The sequence below is a fragment of the Protomyctophum parallelum genome (assembly GCF_964188405.1).
Source record: "Protomyctophum parallelum genome assembly, chromosome: 20".
NCBI lineage: Eukaryota > Metazoa > Chordata > Actinopteri > Myctophiformes > Myctophidae > Protomyctophum > Protomyctophum parallelum.
This window is the reverse complement of record NC_139718.1, coordinates 8,434,387-8,459,270: the sequence shown is the minus strand read 5'-3', so window position 1 is coordinate 8,459,270 and position 24,884 is coordinate 8,434,387. Positions and strand designations below refer to the sequence as shown.

General features: G+C 40.8%; 4 protein-coding genes across 4 annotated transcripts in view; 2 read left to right on the top strand and 2 right to left on the bottom strand.

Annotated features, from left to right (window-relative positions):
* Positions 1-247: 247 nt before the first annotated feature.
* On the top strand, positions 248-10,028 carry orc3 (origin recognition complex, subunit 3). Its single transcript, XM_083792039.1, has 20 exons — positions 248-375; positions 467-524; positions 836-933; positions 1,206-1,350; positions 1,682-1,786; positions 2,106-2,272; positions 2,863-2,993; positions 3,473-3,632; positions 4,174-4,287; positions 4,414-4,547; positions 4,664-4,727; positions 4,946-5,062; positions 5,223-5,302; positions 5,584-5,717; positions 6,120-6,214; positions 6,315-6,412; positions 8,209-8,350; positions 9,095-9,211; positions 9,456-9,535; positions 9,791-10,028. Exons 1-20 carry the CDS (start codon positions 352-354, stop codon positions 9,894-9,896), a joined length of 2,169 nt encoding a protein of 722 aa, XP_083648165.1. The 5' UTR covers positions 248-351; the 3' UTR covers positions 9,897-10,028.
* A 239-nt stretch (positions 10,029-10,267) lies between these two features.
* On the bottom strand, positions 10,268-13,047 carry LOC310878012 (akirin-2-like). The gene is made up of 6 exons (XM_083792061.1): positions 12,832-13,047; positions 12,368-12,569; positions 11,917-12,060; positions 11,271-11,420; positions 10,975-11,046; positions 10,268-10,869 (listed from the first exon to the last, which is right to left on the bottom strand). Exons 2-6 carry the CDS (start codon positions 12,546-12,548, stop codon positions 10,859-10,861), a joined length of 558 nt encoding a protein of 185 aa, XP_083648187.1. The 5' UTR covers positions 12,549-12,569; positions 12,832-13,047; the 3' UTR covers positions 10,268-10,858.
* A 1,825-nt stretch (positions 13,048-14,872) lies between these two features.
* Positions 14,873-16,276, bottom strand: LOC310878523 (cannabinoid receptor type 1B-like; the record flags this gene model as incomplete). The annotated part of the gene is made up of 1 exon (XM_083792853.1): positions 14,873-16,276. One exon carries the CDS (start codon positions 16,274-16,276, stop codon positions 14,873-14,875), a length of 1,404 nt encoding a protein of 467 aa, XP_083648979.1.
* LOC310878007 (xaa-Arg dipeptidase-like) overlaps positions 14,950-24,884 on the top strand; it is a 51,685-nt gene continuing 41,750 nt past the window's right edge. Inside the window, exon 1 of the mRNA XM_083792053.1 lies at positions 14,950-15,033. The gene's annotated coding sequence lies outside the window, so the exon portion shown is untranslated. The remainder of the gene's footprint in view (positions 15,034-24,884) is intronic.

Below are 24,884 nucleotides of genomic sequence, written 5' to 3'. Positions count from 1 at the left end.
CATTTGGTTCCATTTGTTACAGACCCATAAGGGTCCATTTGGTTCCTAACTATCTCTAGTAGGTACCCCCTGGAACTCCCTCAAGTACCCCTAGAGGTCCCCGGACCCCACTTTGGGAACCACTGGTCTAGACAGTAGAATGGAACACATTACAACGCTGCAAGCGTTGAAGCACTGACTCCTCCTTCATAAACGTCATCCTGGCGGGAATTACGCTGCAGGAAGTGTTCCTTTCTAGTTGTTGTAGTACCACGTATGTTGATGTTCTCCATGAATCTACTCCACACTGCTATTTTGTATCTGCGACTGCCAGACACGAGATAATATACATTAGAAACAATTAACGCTGCAATGACAACCTCGTCCGTGTCGAAGGTGGGTAGTGTACTAATGTTGCACTCACAAACTTGCAGCCAAACAATGTTTACATCGTGTTTTATCTTCTGTTTACTTGACATTATTTCAGGGCTGCTTTGTTTTCAAACCGAGCACTAAAAAGAAAAGGAAGAAGACTCCTGATTTGGGTAAGGTTTCTCGTAGTGTGAATCAAGGTTCAAGATGTAAGATGGCAACAAAGATGTTTCTTTTTACAAAGCAAAGTTACCCTATATAGAAGTGTATTTGTACGTCTCTAAATGTTTTGATGAATTGAACAATGTGGACCCTGTTGTAAACAAGTGTAATGCTTAATTGGGTCGTCCACTCACAGTTAACAGTCTTTGTATTGAGTTTGTGCTTGAAATGTACTGTAATTCTGCAAACTGTTAATAAATATTTCAATCAATCAATCAAAAACCCTGCATAGTCATCATAGTAGATGTCGTGTTCTTGACAGAGGATCATTTCATACATGGATGTGAAGACACAGAAAATGTCAAACTGCGATTCCAATTCTGCCAAAGTCTGTGGGACAAAATGAAAACGGAGACACAGGTGAGTAGTAACTTACCCTAGGCTAGGAAACGGATACCATATTTCAATATCCTGTCTCCCTGACATATTGCACATTATTATTATTTTTGCGTTGGTTGAAAAAGAGTACTGTATGAAATATTATTGCAACATTTATTTTTCTTACCCAAATAATAATTTGTACTGCCTTTCTGTATTTGTGCCTTTTGCATAGATAGACTATATAACTTTGAACTATGGCTACGTGAGGCTAGATATGACCGGCAAAATATTATTCCCGGTTGCCTCTGAAGGTTTTGCAGGATGAACTCAACAGGAACATCCTAGACAGTTTGCTGGAGTTCATCAGAAAGTGCTGCTCCACTTTCCATCGCAGTGCAGACAACTGGTCATCACGAATGAGAGCCAGTGAGATTCCTACAGCTGCTCTGGTACTCGGTAGGTTATGCTGGTGATGATATGAGGCAAGCACATTTATTTGTGCCAAAACCCATATCCATATATAGCATATTCCAAAAGTATGAAAAGAGCTAGTAGAACTAGAACATGTTTTTAGAAAAAGGAGGACCGTCACATAAAAAAATGCCTGCACCGCAATAAAAACCATGTATGCATTTAGTCACAAGTTAGATTTATTTTGGTTCAATTCTAATGTGAAGAGCTGTTTTTCTGTAGAGATTGTGACATCATTCTTTTTTTTTCTTCTTCTTTTTTTAAGCCTCTAAAAATCTGTGGGGTAATTCTGTTCGTCATTTGATCTTCTCCGTAGGTGTGAATGTTCCTGATCATGACATGACATTCGAGAGTTTGTCTGAGCTACTCCAACAGTCTGTGACTCCTCATGTGGTTTCTGTTCAGGCCAAAGAGTGTGGAGGTAAAGGCAGACTCTAGCTTGCATTACCTGTTGGTTTACCAACTTTAGGGAAACAGGTTATGTGCATATAACGTGTTTATATACGTTATATAATTATGTCATATCGGTCCAATAATTGCTTTGTTTTGCTTTTTTTTCTCCTTCCTGAAATTGCCTAAAGTTTTTAAATATCACTCAATTTCTCCAGCTGATGGCATTAATATGGCATATCATGTAAAGTGGTTGTTCTATTACACATTTTTAGTTTTTATGAACAGTCTGCGAAAGGTCAGTACATTATAGTGTTATTAAACAAAACTTCTTATCTTCATCATGCCAGCATTGAAGCATCTGATGCAAAGGGTTCTGGAGAGGCTGATGAACACTGTTGTATCTGTGGATGATGAAGAGGAAGAGGAGGCTGGGCAGAACAGCACACAGCTTAACCTGAAGAAAGTGCATTGTTCCCTCAGTACTCTCTCTGACTGGTACAAAAGCAAAACCAAGGTAGGGGGGCATTTCTAGTTTCTGATGTGGCATGCTTAATATTGGGTAGTACCTGACAATGAAAGACGGTTTTACATTAACATTCTCAGTGTTAATTAAAATGACCACAGATGGGCGGCGCTGGGGTAAATTCCTGCCCACCCCTGGCTGCAGAGACCAGGGGTTTGAATCCTCAAAGGCTTGGTGCTCCAAAGACACAATAGGCTCTTTGCAATGTAGTCCTGGGTAGGGTTTCCCCGAAGGTGCCATGCCTTTTTCCAGTTGATTTTCCTGATGATTGAATCTGATGAGTAGCAGATTTAAACTTGACACATTCATGTTCTCCGGTTTATATCTGCTGCTGTGCCTTAAGAGGTATAGAGGTTTTCTAGGCACACCCAGCTGGGAAGAGGCCACAGGGTAGAACGAAGGAGGGGATAATATCTCCACACTGGCCTGGGAATGCCATGGTTTCCTCAGAGCTGGCTAATGTGACCAGGAAAAGGAAAGTCTGGGGTTCTCTCCTGGAACTGCTGACTTCGATAAATGGTTGGTTGAAGGTGGATGGATGTTTTATTTTTTTTAAATCATTATTGTTTTTATTGTTTCAGAAATGTACTCCTGGTAAAAAACGTAGTTCTGGAGCCACAGATGCACAAGAGCAGCCTCCCATTGTCATTATCTTCAAAGACTTGGAGGCTTTCAACCCAAGAGTTCTCCAGGACTTCATCCTCATCTGCAGGTACTGTACATAGGTTTGATCAGTTTGTCACCATTTTGTTTGTTGCGGTTTCTCTGATCATTTACTACGTTGTTTTCCCCAGGGGTTACAGTTAGAAAGCAGGGACTCTGCAGCAAAGGTCCTTTGGGTTCTGGAATCGAACCCAGGACATGTTTTCAAACATAATTATTTACCTAATCATGTAATAAGTGTTCATACAGCTTGTATATAAAATTGTTTGATTTTAGATATTTAGTCTCAAAGTTCAGCCGTAAGCAAAATGATCAAATGCCCAAACCACTTTGGAATGGATTGAAAAAGAATCGCCCAAATTACTCTTGAGTACCAACCCATTGTCTTCCTCCAGTGTAATTGTCCTTGTGTTTCTCATTAGGAACATTGTTGTTTTTGGTTACTTTAGCTACAATCGCTTCTTTCTCTGTGCATATGTTGGAATACAATCACACATTTGCATAACCGTGTTCTATTTTCTTGCACAGCCGGTATATCGAACAGATTCCCCTGATGTTCATCTTTGGCATTGCCACATCGCCGAGCACCATCCAACATATGTTGCCACACTCTGTGTCCTCTCTGCTTTGCATAGAGCTCTTCCAGTCCCTCTCCTGTACCCAGCACCTGGCCACTGTCATAGACAAGGTAGGACACACACACAGAAGAAATTTATCCTTTTTAAGTGATGTTAAACCTTGGGTTGTACATGTGATAAGTCCAAATATTGTCAGTGATCTTTTTGGTCACACATTTGGCACATAAACAAACTTGAAAAGAACAGCTGTTGGCATTAGATCAAATAATTTGCTTTGTTTGTGTTGAAAAAATAGCTATTTGATGTTTCCTACTCGCAGCACAGGAGCAACAGACAAAGATGATTTATAATATTTGGAGGTTATAAGGTTCTACTACAGGTCAACATCACTTGAACTTCTTGAAGACTCTTCTATAATACCAGCAACACCAGCAGTGACCTCATACACCTCAAACCACTAGGTGGTTTGGATTTGGTTATGTCTGACATGTTAATTCCAAAGTAAAACTTGCCATGCTGAAAAATCCTCTAAGCTTAGGATAAGACTATACAGCAAGGGAAAACGGCATGAGAGGCACAAAACTCACTATTATTCTCTTTATTATATCCCAGAAAATGTATCTTATTTTGTATTGCTATCTGTTTTTGCAGTTGATCCTGACGCATCAGTTTCCCTTTAAGCTGAGTGGTAAGGTGCTACAGGTGCTGATCAGCATTTTCCTCTATCATGACTTCTCAGTGCGAAATTTCATCAAAGGCCTGCAGGTAGGAAATACATTCAAGAGTCTCATTGTTTTTCTATTTTTGTCCTCTGTCTGTATTGTTTAAGTTAAGTACCAATGTATCTTGTTGGAAAATGTGAGTGTGACATATTTTTGCTCTGTCCTACAGTTGGCACTGCTGGAACACTTCCATAGCCAGCCTCTGGCTGTGCTGTGCTGCAAGAAGAAGGAAGCACTGATTAATGCCATGCAGCTCAGCCACCAGGACTTGGAGAGAGTCAGGCAGCTACCATCCTTCAGAAGGTACACGCACACGCACCAGTGTGAGCAAATAACATTGTTGTTCTTCTGCTCAGTTCCTCCCTTTTACAGTCTCGATCTGCATCCTCAGCAGCTGAATTTTATTTATTTTTCCACAGCTATGTAGAGAAGCAAGAACCTCAAGAACAGGTTAATCTGTTGACTGACGACAAACATATGAAGGTATACATCTTTTCTACTCACAGAACATTCAACAATGAGCCTCTGGTTTTTGAAAGGGTGTATCATTTCTGTGCTACGCGAAGCTGAGGAATTATCCTCTAAGTCTAAATGGCTAAATTAAAACTAGTTGTTTCTTGCATCCTCCTCCAATCCAATTATATCTTTTCAAGAGTATAAACACTGTCATTGTATTGACCAGATTGCATTTTTATCTGTAGGCGGTTTGTCAAAAGCTGCTGAAGAATCTTCACAAATACCACAAGAATTATTACCCCGTCCTAAGATGTCTCCATCTCCTGACCTCTTCATTACCCAAGTACCCCCTTGGGAAACAGGCAAGGATCTTTAGACAAACATACCTTTTCTTTCACAGTGCATTTATTTCCAGAATGTTTTTATTTTATTTTGTCAGTTGTTGATTCTCCCTCTGGCCGCTGTATGACTACTTGATAACTGTTTGAAGTTATGTCAGACAAACTGTCTCTCTGTTCACAGATCAGGGAGCTCCATATATTGTGCCTGGATAAGAACATCTGGGAGAATGAGGAGTACCAGTCAGCCATGCAGCTCCTTGGGTAAGTCAGATTACAGAACGTACAGTATCTATCTATAAATGTCTGTACGTATGAAAGTACGTCTAATCCACATAACTCGAGAACCGTTCACCCAACCGACTTAAAATTCGACACACATGTTCCACACCCCCCACAGGGAGTGCACTCAGTGCAGTGCCCGGTGAGAATTAATTCAAATGCTTTAAAAAGCTCCCAAATCAACCCACAAAGATGCAAACATACCTTGGGTTGAGCTGAGCAGGTTGCTCTTGTCAGTCACCATCATGTGGTTTGTCCACTAGAATGCTGGCTAAAGATGAGCTGATCACAGTGCTACAGAAGTGTGCTGAGATTCTACGGTCTGTCAAGTCCAAGAAGATTAAGGCGGTTCTTGGCCAACTGGAGGAAATGCTGGTCAAGTTTAAGCAGCTGGATGGTAAGTAATGATAATGACTGGAGGTTGCAGGTTGAAACCAGCAGGGGGTGGTGTTGTACTATAGCGACTGCTACAAGTTGGTTTGGGTGACTGTTCAGTTTGGATCTAAGGGAGATGGTGTGAAACTCTGGGAGGTGGGTGAATCCATGTATAATGGAGGATGCATGTGGTTATCTACACTTCCTCAGACTAATTTTTATTTTAAATTTTTAGTTGTACATCTGTATTGTATTTGTTTTATCCAGGACCCCAGGAAGACACTAATGGGGATCCTTTAATAAACATAAACTAACATTGGTACTGGGTCCACAGTACATGGTTGGGGCAATGATTGAACTGTAACTATGAAAAGAGAACCACTTCATAAGCACAGAATATTTTCATGTCTCTTCATCTTAACAGACACCTCTACTGAAGTTGTTGCTGCTGGTGTTGTGGACCTCACTTCTCCTGAAAAAGGTTTTCAGAAGAAAACAGATCTGTTCCAACTGCAGAAGGTACAGCATTTAACAGTTATACCACTGGACATTTATCAGTTATCCCATGTGTGTTCAAGTGTTGTTTAATCTAACTGCATTGCCCTGTTTTGTTTTGTAGACACTGCTGGAGATGAAGGAATCTCGAAGAACCAAAAGAATGAGCCATTTTGAGATTCTACGCAACGAAGTCCTAGAGTTTATCGACGGCGTAGTACGGTGAGACAGATCTGTCCTGAATGTAGTAGTGCCTGGATTTTCATATTACAACATATTAATATAACCACCGAGCGGTGAATTATCTCCCAACAATGACCACCTAGCCAGATATTATCAATGGCTAATGCTAACTTAACTACCGGTAGTAGGATAGCTGGCATTACAATCAGCCTCCCCCCACATGGGCTATGAAGCTGGTCTGTGCAGCACTTTCTTGGTACCACTTACCAAGTAAGAAAATAGAACGCTATTCTTCAGTGTTTTGGTGTGAATGGCCCTCTAGACCTTGTTTGTCTGTCTAATCATAATGTTCATTCACTTGCATGCATTAGTACACTCCAAAATGTATTTTATGTACATATAATCGTGTTTAATTGATCAGCTTTATTGTCCCGAAGGATAATCATCTTCACAGGTCTGTTCAACACCCACAACAACAAAACATAGTACAGAAAACATTACACCAAGAGGGTATGCGTGTGACATCATCATCATACCCAGAAGTTATGCAGGAACACCTACTGAGTGGCAAAAAACTACTTTCTGGCCTTGACAGCACATACATTCGAACAGAAAAGTCCTATTTGATTGCATTAAATGACTTTAAACAATGTTAAATTAACTTTGCCACTCGATCTGCCATTCACTTCATACATGTGCATACCCTCTATACAAAAACATGTATACAGAACCATCCTATCGACAGGGAAGTTTGTTTAATGGCGTGATGGCTGAGGGGACAAGACTACTAAAACAGACCTTTTTTCATGCCAAGGTTCTGAATCTTTGTCCTGATGGCATGAGGTTGAAGAAGCGATACAGGGGATGATCAGTGTCATGTGAGATTGAAAGTCCTAGCAGTGTGATGGCCTTATTGGTCATATCAGAAAGTGGGTGTGGGAAGTCCGATGATCTAGGAAGCAATACGGGTAATACTGAAAAGTTTGTTTCTGTGAGGCATGACAGAACAGGCATATCGGAACAGGTTGAAATGAATGCTTTTGTACAATGACAAGATGAGGAGCAACAGCTGATGATCTTAATTTACGGATTACATGGAGTCTTTGCTTAAAGCGTGAATGGATAGATGTAATATGTTGATCAAACCGTCTTGTCCAGGGAGTGAGTCCAAGATATGTGAAACTGTCAACCTGTTCTACTGTTTTACCATTACTGAGGAGTGGGTTAAAGTCCAGTTTGTGTCAATGACCAGTTATTTTTGTTTTGTCCACATTCAACTGTAGGTGCACCACTGTGTAAAATGGCAAATGGTGTTCTGATAGTCCGTAGTAGAGGGTTTTTGTCATGGGGATGATGGAGCAGTCCGAGAATGTCAGTATCATCAGAGTATTTAAAGTATGTGATGTTGGGCTAATACAATCATTTGTGTATAGTGTGTAGACTAGAGGACTGAGGATACAACCCTGGGGGCCCCTGTGTTGATGATAACGGTTGATGAAAATGATGTAGCTACCTACTTTAACTGTTTGGTCTATTACTCAAAACGTGAGTCCAGTGGATGAGAAGTGTAGGGATGTTGAGGTGATGCAGTTTCTTGATCATTTGTTCTTCTGCGTCAGCATGCAAATTTCAGCCCTAAAATACCTGCGTATCGCCAGTGTTTCCTTTATTGAGGACTGTCTCCAAATTCTAAATGGTTATTCAACTAACAAATACGTATGTCCTTGTCCATCTATCTGTATATGGATGTATTTGTCTAACATGATTTATGGGACCCCCTCGGAAATGAGATGCGGCATCTCAAGAGGCTATCCTTTCAATTGAATTCTTCCCAGGAGTTACCTGTCTCCCCAAGAGTGTCAGCCATTGAATGAGGTGTGCTACTACAGTTCCTCTGCTGTTCTAAGGCGACATCTCAATGCCACACCTCGTACCTCCATTCAGACTGCACTCAGCAGTCCATACCACTATCTTCAGGTAACTAATGGCATTTTATGCTATTACTGTTTTTACCAACAACATGGCATAAATTAACCTTAAATTGAGTAAGTATATATATGTTTTGTTTTGTTAACCAAATTAAAATTGGAAAAGCATAGATTCTAACCACAAATACTTTGGCTATTCAAAAATAGCAGATATACAAGCTCATAGCGCATCACCTTGTGCCGTGCTATGAGCTTGTCTGCTATTTTGGAATAAATCTTTGAATCTTCTGGGGGTCCCTGTAACAAAATATTTTGAGATGGGAATCTGTGGCCAAAAAATATAATTTTGGGGGTGCTTGACATAAACATTTGAGCGCCACTGGTGTATAGGATTTAGAAGATATTTTTATAATTGACTTCAGGTCTAAATGTGTTAATAGCTCTATATTCTGTTAGTGTAGGTTGGATACTGGAAGATTAATTTTAATTGGAAGTGAAGAAACAAAAAAATCATGAGCATACAAAATTATTGAAGCTGTTAAATTGCTTCTCTTTCCTGATTAGATTAAATTGGGGACCCACCTGAAAATGTATTTTCTGTTTATTAAAGATCAATATTGTGTAATATAGAGCTTTAAACCTTACACTCACAGCACGTTTAACACAAACACAATGTTCTGGCAATACTCAAGTTGTATTGAGAATATTTTGATACATGATGTTTTTCAAAGTCTTTCAACATGTGAAACAATTCATAATACTGTATGAAGAACAATGACTTTTGTTTTTTTAGAATAACCACTTGAGAACAGATGACGGCTCAGTCTCCAACGCTGCTCCTGATATCTGCATTGTGCACAAACTTCACCTTGAGTGCGGCAGACTGATCAACCTCTACGACTGGTTAGAGGTGAGTTCCTAAGACCTTATGATCACCAGGGACGTTTTTTGACATCTACATGAAATGCAACATAAATTATTGAATTTGGAGGAAAAAGGAAAAATGCTTATTGATTTGTTAATCACACAGTCAATAATGACTCATCTTGCGGCAACAGATAATAGATGTTGGCGTTGTAAGTGCAAAGGTTACTTTAATTTCGTTATATCAAGTTGTTTGTCATGTGTTCCATGATAACGTGTTTGTTTTCCAGGCATATGCCATTGTGGTCTCTGCTGCTGAGGGTCAAGATCCTGATTCCAAAGATTATGGAAAAGTAGATGAACTCAAACAGTATCCTTTTATAAACGTTTATCTATGAACAAACACTGTAACAGTGGACTATAACAATGGATGCATAAAAGCTCCACAATTTGTTGCATATTTGAGAATTGAGATTATTATTTTTGCGCATGTTGGAAAACATTGTTATATATACTGTACATACAGTATACCACTGCACTTTTCAGACTGTAGGATACTAGACCATTTTTATAATTGTTTTGTAGCAGTGAATTAGCGTTCGTTTGGGTCTTAACCATTTTCCAGTGCTCGTTTCATCCAGTCTGTGTCTGAGCTTGAATTTCTGGGGTTCATCAAGTCCACCAAACAGAAGACCGATCATGTGGCTCGACTGACCTGGGGAGGCTGCTGAACGATTAGTCTGCGGGTTTCAATTTCATGTTAACCTGGTTCCATTCTTATTTCAATTAATTCTTGCTTGCTTAAAGTCTAGGGTTGTGTGAAATTTGTTTTGCATTTCTCATTAAAAGAATGCATTTGCTCAGCATGTCTGGCATTTTTTCTATGGCCCCATAGACAACTCACTAAAACAACCAGGCTAACGCCTAATAGTTTTTTTCTTTTCAAACTAACGTTTGTGAAGGAATATTAATTCTGGTCTCCCCGTTGGTTCTCAACCTATGTGCCCAAGAAAGCACTGTAGTTTGTATTGGTCAGGTCTTGTTAAAAAGACCACCTTAGGTCTTTTTAATGGTATTTCATACCATTAAACAAAACAAGGACTATAACTCTTTAAAACGTTTTATTGGTTTTTCCATTAAGTACATGGGCTTGAAAGTAATATCAGGAAAACAAATGTCAAAATAAATACTTTTGATTTGGGGGAAGGGTAAGGGTCAGATTAGCCCATTTATACTGTTCAAGTTGAACAATGAACTGCAGGACAAACTGCAAACCTTGAATGCTAAATCAAATTTTCCCCTTGCTCACAGATTGACCAGCAAACCTTTAGTAGAATTCTACATTGCTTTCTTATTTACATGTAACAAAGAAATCAAACAATGAATAACAAAGTCTGGAATGCCAGGAATCATTATAAAAGTAAGAGAACTGTAGATACACGTACAGCAGGATAAACATAGGCCACTGATAGAGATAGGGTCCATAAATTTACATCAGGAAGCACCTAGTTGCTTACAATAGAGTGGTAACCACTGACAACGGCTTCATATAAACCTTTGCCCAAAGACAGAATATGGCACAGTAAGAAAAGTTTCATTTAAACAGTATCTCTTGCATTGATGGGCTTTAATCTTGAGACTTGACTCGGCTTGCAGCAAGAGAAAGTCACCTGGCAAAGATTCTGTACCGCACTCAGGAAACATCTGGGGGGAGGGTATATAGACACCAGATTTGTTAGTTGAACATTCACAGATGGAATTCAAAACACCTCAAAGCGTGAAAAGTATGTGCAAGTGAAAATAACTCACAGCTTGCAGGTTGCTCCCCAAATCGTCGCATCAACTGATCATGTGTAAACTTCACAAAGGTATCATATTGTTCTGAAATTGTAGCATTGTACATAAGCGTTAGGTCTTGTACCGGTAAGTTCTGAACGTTTTCTCTGCAAAACTGGAGATGTTAAACCACCTTATTCAGATTTTCAAATGCAGAATATACAAGACTTTGATTTGAATGTACTTTACAAGAATACTTTGTATCAATGTACACTGATGCTAAATGAATTCACTACATTTGCAGATCCAACCAGTATTGAGAAACCGACCTGCCAATTTTGAAGTCATAGTCTCTTCATACTCCTCACGCACTTTCTCTTCCCTTTCCTTCAAGAGGCGTTCACAGATCATTCCAACTTGTCTGAGAGTGAATAAAGGTTGCTCTCTCCTTGTTGGAGAAATGCCTCCACAAGATGTTCCTGCCGAATACAATGAATGTAGAGTGAGTTGATTGTACACTACAGCATGAGTTATGATCATGACATTTTACTATATGATTTATTGGCATACAACAAAATTGCAACTAACCATTTAATTATGTTTTGTGAATTGAATACTAATGTGAATGTGTCTTGTAAACAAATTGCACAAGGCAGATATGACAAATAACTAACTTATTCGATAGTTGATTGATAATGATTACTCAAATAATTGCAATTTGCCAGTTATGCAATAACATACCAACCTACCGTAACTGTCTACCATGAGATACACTAAATATCTTTGCCCAAAATAGCCTTTCTACAAGCTGTAACAACACGATGCGAGCATATTTTTTTTGGCTTATGTTCCCCCCAGAATAGAGCTACTAGGGGTCAAGTGGTTAAATCTCAATGTTGGCTGTACAAATACAAAACCTATTTTGCCTTGCAAAATGAATCCTTCTCTTTCTCTTCAATGCATTATACAACAAACCTGGCATGCTAGAACCACTCATAATAGATGACTGGGGTGGGGACTCTGGAGAATAGCAGCCCTCTGACTGCTGGTAGCCCCCATCTAGATGTTTCCTTTTCTGGATGCGTTTGTATTCCTGCTTGATGTTGTTCAGGATTTGTTCTAGAATTCCCAAGGAGACGACGTTATAGGGAGGGAAAAAATAGATATTAGTCAGGGATAACATTTGTCACAACAGGCCTCTAACCTTATCTCACTGTTAAGCAGCTCTAATGTGACCCTACAGTGACAGCAGCCAAAAACAGATGCCTCGACCAGTAACTTAGCCTCTAACTTTCAACCTTGTGTACAAAATAGGAGATTTATTTGATGACTGCTGAATTCCAATCAGCTAGCTCCACATGTGGGCTAATGCGTTTAAAGTACCAGGCAAAGCCGGCAAACGGGCCAACTTGACCAACACTATCACCTGCAGTAAGTCTGGACGACGGCGACTCCCCAAATGGCGATGGTTCCATGCGAAGGTATTTCCTAGGGGACGAAGATGACGACGAGGGGGACACGGGTACGCATCTTCGTCTTTTGGGGGACGTCGGGCTCATCAGTGGATCGAAATCCATGGTCCTCTTCAGGGTGGCTCCACACGCCATGACTCGCGGATGTCTGAGGGGCTAAAATGCCGAAACAAGATCATAGACCATGAGACAAGAACGCCTCGATAGCCACTGCTAACAGTGGGTTGTCAATTTCAACACAATCCACTGGCCAACAAACGCGAGACCGGTTTGTGCACTATTCACAATAATCTAGTAGCAGGCGAACATTAGCTACGCTTAATGCTAGCCACACTGGTGGAACCAAACGAAAACAAAGCTACGACGTTAGCAATCGCTATCCTCACCGTGGCTACGAATTATGAAAACAGACACTCACCTTTCGGGGGAAAAGTTGCCCTCTCCGATCACTGTCCTTGTATCGTAAAGGAGCTCCTAGGGTTGCTTATGAAAAGTTATGATGAAGACGTGCCGACCACGGGCCAACTGTCCAACGTTAATCTAGCTTAGGGGGCTAACATGAGAGATAGGTGGCTAACTTAGCTGCTTGTTTTTGATCCCAGCCAGCAAGCAGTCGGCTTCTCCCATACACTGTGTTGGCTTGTACAGCCCCCCTTACTACGTCACATGCGCCAATAGGTCGCTTGCGCGCCTATGCATGCTGGGATTTGTAGTACGTTTATCGATCGCAAATGTAAGTACCCGGTAAATTGCTTAGAGTGTATACTCTAAGGTAAATTGTAAGTACCGGACTACCGGGCGGTAAGTAAGGATTTAAAATAGTTCAACTTAATAGCCAGCAAACATGGAATACGGACATTGTTGATGCCATATTTTGTAATTTTATAACGGCAAAACTGATAAAGCTATCATAAATCATTTCCAAAGTCAAGCAGTAGTACTAGTAACCACACGAGGGCAGTATTGCACAAACTATTTTGATTCCCAACATTGAGCACTTCGAGACAGTTCTCACATAGCCTTATAACCTTATCATGGAATGTGAAAGATACATGTCCAGGAAACAGGCGCACTTTATAGACTGGTCTGCATTCATATGGCTTCAACTTTGGAAGTGCTGCTGTACTGCTGATGATAATAATAATTATTATTACAAATATATTACTATAGTACTACTACTACTAATAATACAATATATTATAATCAGTAAGAACGAGACCACCAAGAACTGCAAGAAGTGTTAATATACATTTTATTGAAGAAAAATAAAATACCATGAATTGTAACAAAATGATGATGTAAAATAGACCAAGTTTATACCTAATGTCTTCTGATAAATCACAAAGTGGCACTACTGATTCTTTGCCGTTTGCAACACTGTTTAACTGAGTGATTTGATGGAAATGCTAGAACTACATTTTTGTGTTTATATCACATATCACACAGCCATTAAAAAATAAAGGTAAGCACAGTTTCACATTGACTTACTGTCACAATAGGCCTATATGTAACATAAATCAACAATCCTGAAAGCAAAACAGAAATACCATATTCTTTCATAATGTAAAGCAATTATTATTTGCTGTTTTAAATTCACTGTCACAAAGCAGTGCAAAAAAGCGGTCTAAAGTAATGGGCTAAACATCGGCAACTGTAAAAAATAAAATAAAAAGCAAAAATAAACTCAAGGACGAGGAGAACAAGAACCGGTAGTAGAAAGCATTTAATTTATTGACCGGATCCTCTATGGGGGGGTCTAAACTTGGTCCTCTCTTTTTTCAAACCACTAGTCTACACCATATCTATTTGACAAAAATAGCAGATCTACAAGATAAGACCTTTATTGATCCCATGAGGGGAGGGATCAACGGAAGCACAGCAGTTAAGTTACAGTTACAAGGCAAATGACAAAAAGTAGGCCTACTGTAGATACAGCATAAAGATAGATCACACTAAACATTTGTACCATTAATAATCAACAGTATACACCCTAAAAACAAAGCTTGCATTATGCAGGACAAAATAAATAATAAGAATAGCCTACACACCATTGCAACTCGATGTGAGCTTGTAGATCTGCTATTTTCTGCGAATGTTCGCCTGTCTTTGCAGAATGTTTGCCTATTATGACATGATTCATGTGGTTATAATATGGCATCATATGTTGATCTGCAATGTCTTTTCAACTGTTTTACCAGAGTCTGACAGAAGAACCCTCCTTAACCTGAAACTTGAGGTATGTCATAAAAGTAAAACATAAATAAATAACCATAAATCTACAAGCTCACAATGCATCGCGATGCGACGCATTGAGACCTTGTAAATCAGCTATTTAAAAAAGTGTTGCACCTCCAAATTAGGTTCTGAGAAGTGAGAACCTTATCTGAAACCAAGCCATAGTGTATGGAAACAAATCCAGAACCCATGAAATAGGTTTTCTTAGTTCTTGTGGTAAAAAATCAGACTGGCTCTGCTGCGGTCTCAGCGGCCGCGGTCAGACTAACCTGAGCCACTTGTACTCTATTGGTCTTTGCAGAGTCAATTGTACCTTTCCCTGCTGCACCTGCCGGGCCTCTTACACTTCTGCTATGGAAATCACTCTCACCACTATTGTCCAGGGGTAATTCTGTTCTCCGGCACACCTTGCAAATGTTGATAAAAGCCCTGCGTAGATCTTTACTCCTCATGGCGTAGATGACTGGGTTTACAGTGGAGTTGAGCAGGCAGAGCATGCTGCAAAAGGCAAACACAGTCTTGATGAAGTCATTGACCTTCCAGAACAGGTCATATGCCATGATGGTTAGCACAGGGCCCCAGCAGATGATGAGGGCCACCAGGATGAGGAACAAGGTCTTAGCCAGACGTAGATCCATTCGGGCCTGCTCAGGCCTGACCAGCTGTACTTTGGTCCCGTCCGCTGTGTAGACGACCACGCTCCTCTGGGAGGTGCGGCTAAGCATGCGGACAGCGTGGTGGTGGGCTTTCCACAGGATGAACAGGTAGGCATAGATGATGAACAGCACTAAGATGCTGGTCATTCCAATCCAGAACATCAGGTACCTCTGGTCGATAAGGGGGAAGATATCCGAGCACACAGAGTTCAGGCGTTTGCAGTTCCATCCTAGCAGAGGGAGCAGTGAGATGCCGATCGAAATGCACCACATCACGCTGAAGGCGACGACCGCTCTGGCCTTTGTGACGATGTGTTTGTACGCCATGGGCCGGTGGATGGAGATGAAGCGGTCAATGGCGGTGAGGAACAGGCTGCCGACCGATGCCGTGAAGGAGGCGATCACCCCGGCCAGTTTGAAGAGGAACACGTTGGGAGTGTCCTTCCTGTGGAGGACATGGAAGTCCAGAAAGCTGTAGACAAATATGATACTGCCTATTAAATCAGCCACAGCCAGGCTTCCTATGAAGTGATATGACGGCCGGGAGCGCAGCGTGTGTGAGTGCAGGATCACACACAGCACCATGAGGTTCTCCAGCACCGTAAAGGTGCCCAGTGTCACCGCCAGGATGGCTACTGCTAACTGCTGATTGGGTGTCAGGATCATAAAACACTCCATGTTGTCTGCAAAGTTCTCCTCGCACTGTGCAATGCGCCCCCCACCACCCACATAGGTCCCATTACTCAGGAGTAAGTCTGAGATGTTTGTTGGGTAAATGGTTAAATTATCTCCAGGGATAAGTCCAGTTATAGAGTTGCTTGTTGCACCAGAATGAGGCTTCACTAAGTGGAATTCAATCTTAGGGCTGGAGTCAATGGAGGGGTCATCATAGATGGCATTGGAGCCTAGATAGTGCAGGCCTGTTGTTATTGTCTTTATTGTGGTTCCTGCTATCCCATACGGAGACTTCATGGCTGAAAGGTATGGTCCTCACTGGAGAATGAGGGAAAGTAAATCAATAAATAAACAAAACAATTGGACCCATTGGATACATACATTTGTATATATGGATTCCAGGAATAAAGTGGTTAAATGAACACCGGTGATATTACAGTGTATAGTGTTAGAAATATATATGGAAGATCTTTTCAGACAGAAAATAATATTCACTGAATCACTGGTCCCTGGGGCTATACTGAATCACTGAATCAGTCAATGTAACCAAGAAGAATGAATGAATTGATTAATGCATTTAAAACAAGATAATTCATAATAATAATAATAATAATAATAATAGGTCTGTTGAACCTCTGTGGGTGTAATTTGCTGGGTGACATCACAGGAATCTGTATCAACCAGCTGACCCTATATAACAGATGCACCCTAGACAATAATGTGTGCGGGAAGCTAAACAGTTGATGCAGCTGCCTCAGGGGGGGAAACGCATTAAATATGTAGGACAGCTATATGCTTTCTTATTAATTAAAGGAGGTCGTTAAGAATCACGGCTTTTAAACTAATTGTTTTAACTAACGAGACGTCAAGAGAGATTATAATTAAAATGGGTATAGCCTATATTGGTATACAGTCGAGTCAGTCTCAGTTGTATCCATAGGCTCAATATTTGACGCTCTTAAAACACTTCCGTTAAAAAGGGTAAAGTAAGATCAACCCGCACTGTTGCCAGTCAACTAATCAGCCAGTCAATACATCACTAATTTCTATTTTTGATTGATTTAAATATTTATTAACAGTTTGTAGAATTTACAGTACATTTTAAGCACAAACTCAATACAAAGACTGTTAACTGTGAGTGGACGACCCAATTAAGCATTACACTTGTTTACAACAGGGTCCACATTGTTCAATTCATCAAAACATTTAGAGACATACAAATAGACACTTCTATGTAGCTAAAGAACAGAACAGGAATTCATCATATATAGGAAGCAAAAAGGGAAAAGATACATATACAGTGAGGGGAAATGGGGTATACAACCTGTATGCTAAAAAGTGTCTCTTCGGATAATTTATAGTTCATTTGAAATGAGTTATATAATTTCCAAGTTAATCTCTAAATGTTATGATGAATTGAAAACGGTGGACCCTCTTGTAAACAAGTGTAAATGGTGTCGTCCACTCACAGTTAACAATTTTTGTATTGATCTTGTATGCTTGAAATGTACATGTACTACAGGTAATTCTGCAAACTGTTAATAAATAGGCTACTTGAATCAATCAATCAATTTAACAACAACAACAAAAACTAACAAACACGATTAAATTAATATCCAATTAAAAAAAATAGTATAAATTAATCATAGCCTACCTTTATTTCTCCACCGCAGATAACTTACGGCGGTCCATGACATTTATATCGTCTGAAAGTATCCAATTATGTTTTTGTCCTTAATTATTCTCTTTTCATTGACAGTAACACTGTAACAGTGACTGTAGATTAAAGTGAAAGCAGACTATCTACGAAAATAACGAAATTAACCAAGCCTATGCTTTTGGGGGGATGAAATCTCTTACGCGCGTCATTGTCACAGACGGTCTCCTTGTAGTGTGGCGCGCCGCAGTTATAAAGCATTGCTTTGTTGCGCGCTTAATCACGTGATGTGAGGTGTGAATGCAGTAGCAAGTGCAGAAGGCTGATGCCCTCAACACCGGCATGATGCACGTATTGCCTACGAGAGTTGATCCCATTCCCAAATTTCCCATATAGAAAATAAAATGCCAGTCCGCCAGGCTTTTAGCATTTGCGCCTACCTGTGAAAACCAGTTGTCACATTCACAGAGCTGCAATTTCTATCACAATACAACACATTACAGTAGGTGATGCGATCATGTTATGCCTAGGATGCCAATTAAGTCACTGCACTAATTAGGCTAATGAACTTCAGCTGTGCCCTGCTTCGAGAAGAAGAATGCATTTTCTGTATTCGTGCACAAGGTAATGCAATGTATCATGGCTTGTGTTGTTTATTCGCCTATTGATTAGATTAGGCTGGGTAGCAAAATCCTTTAAATTAACATTTTAGGCTATTTTCTTGAACAAATGATATAGGCTAGACTAGAGTAAAACCTCCCAAAGTGTCCGCATTGAACCCATTGGACTCATGGTTAAAATGTAGACTGACTAGGCCTATTCCTTTTAGTCGGAGCAAAATATTATCATTCCCCTCGATCATGCATGGTGTTGGTCTATGAACAGGTTGAAAAGTATCTTGCCACAACAAAGAATAATGTAGGAATTCCAATCAGGCTTCAGAACATCCCACTCCACTGACACATGTGCCTCCTCTATTTGAGCTATGTGGTATCTGATGGAACCACAATTCACATTAATAATAGCATAACTGTTTTAAACTAAACCTAACTAAACCTGGGTCTCTGTTTCCCCTAGCCCTCCAAGCAGAACCCAAATGCTACTGAAGTTTTTGACATTTGTTCGACCCAGTGCATTGGGTCCTGTTCCACGTCGTCCATGCCACCTGATTAAAACATTTACTGGCTCATGTTTACATGTTTACCGCCTCCCCGCGCTCTTTGACGATATTCTTCAGTATGAGGCTTTCTGAATATGTAAAGTATAAGTACTGCTTATGCCGCTGCGAATATCTCCTGTGGCGCGGAAGCCGTTAAGTATTTTTAATATATGTTTGCCCGATTTGGAAGCTTGGATTCTTCTTTTCCTTCCTTGTTTATTGACACCTCATTGTACCGCCTATCTGGCTAGCTAGTGGCGCTATAGCTATGACACAGCAGATCAGAGGCAGGGACGTAGCCTCACAAGCCAACCGCACACCGGGAGGCGGTACAATAAACGGTAAATAAACAAGAAGAAATAAAGCGACCAAATCGGTCAAACAAAGATTAAAAATACTTAACGGCTTCCGCGCCACAGGAGATATTCGCAGCTGGATGTATAGCTACTTAAAGTTACCGAATTCAGAATAACTCAAGGAAAATAATGGCGTCACATGCCGCGGGTCCTATTTTAGAGAGAATCTCCACATCCGCATATAGGAATTTCCATACGAAAATACAGTAGTGAGCAGGGACCCAACGTAAAGCTCAACAAAATATCAGAAAAGTTTTACGTAGGGTCCCGAAAGGGGCTATGTTTCCCCTAAATGGGAACAACAGGCAACAGGACAGGACAGACACATGGACATGGGCACCATTCACAGCTGGCACTCTATGCCATGGTAAATACTATATGCCTACTATTGATCTCTTGATAGCAGCATCTAGAGAGGTCTCCTGCTGTTCTTCCTGTGACCACACACACCTAATATGGAGATAAGTTTGACCATTGGTTTGGGTGTCAAACGACTGTCTGTTTGAGCCATCTAATGTGTATTCGGCTTCTTTATAAACTAGCCAGAATTGTCTGGGGCAGTGTCTTCTGGCCGTCAGGCTGAAGGGTGCTGTATTCTGTACTCTGCAAATAAATCTGGACTCGGGAAGCTTCATCCAATCTGTCTGCCTCCGAGTGTATTCTCAAACTTTGGTCTGAGTATTTTAGTGTAGGTATTTAGTCAAGTCTAGTATGTTTGTTTATGGGCTCTAGGGAGAGGAAAAGCTCTCTTCTCTCTGTTTCGCTCATTTACTTCAAAGTGACCACATCAAACATGAGGTGGATGCTGGCAAATACTGAACCATGGTTATGCTGGACCCGGTAAACCACTCCATACTGATTAGTGAGCTGGATGCAATCCTACCTGGAGGGGAGAGAGCACATGGTGGAGGTGAACACAACACTATGTCCCCCCCTCCCAGTGAGCTGTGGTGTTCCACAAGTAAGCAACTGCAACTTGTTCTGGTTTGCAGATGACTCTGCACTGCTGGTCTCAGACAGGAACAAACTGCAGGCTGAAAAGGCCCTCAGTCAGCTCTGAACTCGGTAGAATCTGCACCTTGCTCGCTGATAACAAACTTTCTTTACACCTGGGAAAAACTGAATCCATTCTCTTTGGATCAAATAGTAATCTCAGCAAGCTCCAGACTTCCCAAATCAAACTGGTCAGGCTACTACTTGGCCTCACTCCCCGAACCCACCTCACCCCTGCCCATTTTGATAGGCTGGAATGAGGAGCGAATACTTCTTAGAACTGTCAGGGGTGCAGGGCCGGATTTAGCCAGGCCCACTAGGGTGGGCAGACAGAATGTTATAAGGGGGAAGACGTGGGCGAAACATTTTTGGGTTGTCAAATCCCCCCAAACCCCCGAAATGCATAGAAAACTATGCTATCATCATATCAGTTCATATATCTTCTCCTTCTTTGACCAACAGTATGCTAACCCAATTGCCCTTCCTGACACTACCCTTTGCATTTACCCGGGCTTGGGACCGGCACAAATAGGACACTGCATGGCTTGTGCCCTGTTGAGGCTGCATTTATCTTTTTACTTTTTATTTTATTTATTATTTTATCTCTCTCTCTATCCATCTCTATAACATGAGTCCATGAACCATGTCCAATGTATTTGTTATAGATTTCTCATGTGCCAAGTTGACGCAAGTTATTTTCTCTGGTGTGACGGTAGGGGGTTAGGACATGTGCCAGCGTGGAGAAAGAACTCTCACATGAAGCTGAAGACACACCAATTACAAGGGCTGTCACATACAACTTGTGCAACACAGGAAATGCTTTCTTGTATGTCTTCCTGTGTTTAGATACAGTGGCCAGGTCTGTTTCGGTTGGACAACATATCTTGGCCAACATTGGCTTTGCAACAATGAGTTCGCTTTTCAGAGTTGCATAGTCTTTTCCAGTTCCAGCAACTGCATGCAAAGGCTGCAACAAGATGGAGTCTAGAAATCTCTCAGAATAGGGTACAAGGCTCGAGGCTAGGGTTTGAGGATGCTGAGCAAGGATCTTTTGAGAGACTGAGAGGGGTGATGGTGGGGTTATCAGTATCTGTATGACCCACAGTTGACAACACAACACTTTCACCAAGGCGTTTGCTAAGCACCCGCACTAGAAATGTGGCAATCTCAAAGAAATGTAGCCTCTTCATTTTAATTAAAAGGCCTGATGCTTCAGTGCACAAATCAACTGAGGCCTCATCATCCTCTGAAATCTCTGACAGGATAGTGCAAAGACGTTCTTCGTTCTCAACAATGCACCTTGTCACATCATGGCTTGTCCAACGAATTCCAATTAGTCGTCTGAGACAAGGAGCATCATACCTTTCTGACACATAGTGGTGACAGAATAAGTTATACAGGGAATTGCAGAGGTCCAAAAACAGGACGCACGTTTGGGTGGGCACTGCCCCCCTCCTAGAACCGGCCTTGCAGGGGTGACAGTTATATGAAAAAGTTACAAATATGTTCATGTAGTTATGCATTTTTATTAATTAATATAATAAGCCAGATTTATATTTGTTTGTATGTTCTATTTGAGAGTTGACAGATGGTGATTTATTTGGAGTGACTCATTTGTGTTATAGACTCAGCCATAAAACATCATAGTGCATGCGTTGTTTGTAGGTTATAAATAAATCTGTGCTGTCGGTTTTTTATTGTTACAGGCTATGCTAAATTAAATTCTTGATGCACGAAAATTGATATGTGACCTTTGAAAAGGAAATTCAGTCATGCTCAAATCCGCTTTCTACTAACAATGTAGGTTAAATAAAAAAAATTAATTAGTTTATTTTAAATGAGTAAATGTTGTTATATTTATTGAATACGATCTCATGTGGATATATGCACACAGCCGCAGAGTGTAAAGTGAGTTATGGAGACAGAGGTATTGGAGATCCCGAGAGAGCTGACAGCATGTCATCAGAACAGACTCTAGAGGTGTCTGGCTGTCTGTGATATGCTGTCAAAGGAAAGACAGGCACAATGTGGTTCCTGCACTATCTGTACAGAGTGGATCTCTGACATAGACCTTCTGCACATAAAGATAAGATAAGATAAGATAAACAGCTACTACTACACATTTTAAATCTGAGTCATAGCAGCAAATAATTCACGATAATAACAGCACATCGGCACATTCACAATAATACAGTGATGGAGCTGAACGAGCGTGCAGGATTTAATTTGTAATTCATTATTTAATTATGGTATATGGTGGTGGTGGTGGTGGTGACCAATCTGTCATTTTTCTCTCCCTCCCTCATACACATTGTCACACATACATTCACAGCTTCATGTACAATTGACTGTCAACTTAGCAATAATGTCAATGACAGTAATACTCTCACAAAGGACTTGCAAAGTGAGTGTGGGGTAGAGAAAACCTGATAGTCACATTTGAATCGCAACATTTGTGATACAAACATAACTGACCAAAGGAATTAACAATCAGACCTGGCAGTCTAGGCAGTAGGCATACAGAGACATATTTTAAATATTATTTTTTATTAAATGTTTTATTCACACAGAACAGACAAGTATCACAATAATCAAAATCATACAAACAACAAAACAATCCCTCTGTTCCTCCCCTTCCCGCACGTCAAATTAATGAGTCCAGTTTACACAGCCTCAGAATTGGGCACTTGTTGTCATACCATAACTGTTGTGGCAGTTTCTAAGTCAGGTGTTTTTAAGTGCATAATTGGAATATAAAACATAGTTATGCAGATTTGGACAAGTCCAGGAAAGATGGGTTGAAAGTCGCCTACATTGCATACTTTTACATTTACTACACACTGGTGATAGAGCAGGAAAGATTCTACAGTTTGACCTTTGAGTATAATCTATGGAATACTGTGTATTGAGTTGCAATCTTAGCCTGGCTTGGCCACTGTGAGGCTATTGCAATCTGGCATTAACAGAGCACGATGTAATACCTGCCAAAGCACCTTCCCAGAAATTATCGCCAATCTCAACGTCTATAGCTCCTCCTCCCACGCTTGTTTTATCCTAGATATGTTGTTGTTTAAACTACTACAAAAATACCCACAAAATCTGAAACCGCGTTTCTTGATTCGGGGGATTCAGCATAGCAGTAATTTATCTTCAGGTTGTGATTCAAATGACTAAAAAGTTTGGCCCCTTCCTCCCTGAAAGCCCATACCAACACATACCCCTGACACACCCCGCCAACCCCCATACCCCCACCCCATCTTACCCCTTATCTTACTTACTGTATGTGACGTGAAAGGCCCCCCATACCATTGACAGAAATCTGAGAGATAGATGGAGAGGAGTAGACAATTAATTCGTATGAGAGAGACAGGGAGGCAGACAGTAGAGATGATGAGGTACAACTGGTAATCACATGCTTTAATGTTTGAAATCACAAATTTCACTGCATAGATTGCTTTTATGCCTCCTGGCAGAGATTTGTGCTCTACTGAGCATATACTGTACCTTCTAGTGCTTTTTATTTATCTTCCAGTCACAAAGCCTGTACATCGATGTTGCTCCCATTTCAGACCATCTACTGTAGTTCACATTTCACACCTTATTTTCTCTCTTTGACAGACACGCGCAGTTGTGCACGCACGCACACACACACACACACACACACACACACACACACACACACACACACACACACAGACACACACACTGACACACCATCATCATCATCAGTAACTCTGTAACCAGTTTAGTGCTTATCTGCTCTGTTTAGCTAGTTAGATAGGTTCAAGAGAGTGAGGAAATTGGCCCAGGCCGTAGCGTAACGGTCTGGGCACCGGACTGGTGATCCAGTCGCGGTGTGCCGCAGGTTCGACTCCCGGACCCGACACGGCCTTTACCGCATGTCATCCCCCCATCTCTCTCCCGTTTCCTGTCAGCCTACTGTCTGTCCCTTAAAAAATCAATAAAAGGCGTAAGCCGCAAAAAAATATCTTAAAAAAAAAAAAAAAAGAGAGTGAGGAAATTAAGAACAAGTGAAATATTCAATATACAAAGCCTGTGTTGTAACGGATTACCACCGTCAGGGTCAGTGGATTCGGTAGAATCTCCTTCATGCACCATTTGAGCACATACAAAAAACACTTTTTGCATCACCAGTGAACAACTGTGGCGATCACAAAGACTTAGCAGGTGCTTCAGTGAATGCTCACTAGGGCAAGCACTGTACAAAAAACGCCAATGGCACACATTATAAAGAGCAGAGCAATAGTGGGGGTTTAGCAGTGGTAAAGGATAGTATTAGCCTTGGACCAACCGACCAAGATTGACAGATTTATTTTTTATTTCTTCTGACATTGTGTAGAAATGTCACAATGTCAGATGTCAAATCGATAAAGAATATCTCTGTCAGACTTAAGTAAGTAAGTTACCGTACTGTGCGCTCAGTCGAGTGGGCGGGCTCTATGGGCTGGAAACCAGGCTACAATTTAGCAGCTGACTAACTGCATTTTGTATCCAATGACTCTTATAACTGATATGAGCAGCTATGTACTGTCCAAAATGAGGGATGCTCAGGCATATTCTACCAGGGGGAGTTCATTTGATCTAGTTCCCCCCAGGTTTGGACGGACACGTTTCACTACACAGCCACTACACAGTGGAATATCCCTTCCTAATTTAAAACTGATCTTAAATCATGGCTTCATTTAAATATTAATTGGACTTGGATAACCTATCCTCTGG

What these genes read in the sequence shown, in the direction of transcription:
- LOC310878012 (XM_083792061.1), bottom strand. Translation starts at nt 12,548, where the DNA reads ATGGCGTGTGGAGCCACCCTGAAGAGGACCATGGATTTCGATCCACTG. An exon ending in GTCGTCCAGACTTACTGCAG is followed by an intron (nt 12,061 to 12,367) that starts GTGATAGTGTTG and finishes TGGGAATTCTAG; the next exon opens with AACAAATCCTGAACAACATC. An exon ending in TATGACTTCAAAATTGGCAG is followed by an intron (nt 11,047 to 11,270) that starts GTCGGTTTCTCA and finishes CTACAATTTCAG; the next exon opens with AACAATATGATACCTTTGTG.
- orc3 (XM_083792039.1), top strand. Translation starts at nt 352, where the DNA reads ATGACAACCTCGTCCGTGTCGAAG. An exon ending in AGTACCCCCTTGGGAAACAG is followed by an intron (nt 5,063 to 5,222) that starts GCAAGGATCTTT and finishes CTCTGTTCACAG; the next exon opens with ATCAGGGAGCTCCATATATT. An exon ending in TTTATCGACGGCGTAGTACG is followed by an intron (nt 6,413 to 8,208) that starts GTGAGACAGATC and finishes AATTCTTCCCAG; the next exon opens with GAGTTACCTGTCTCCCCAAG.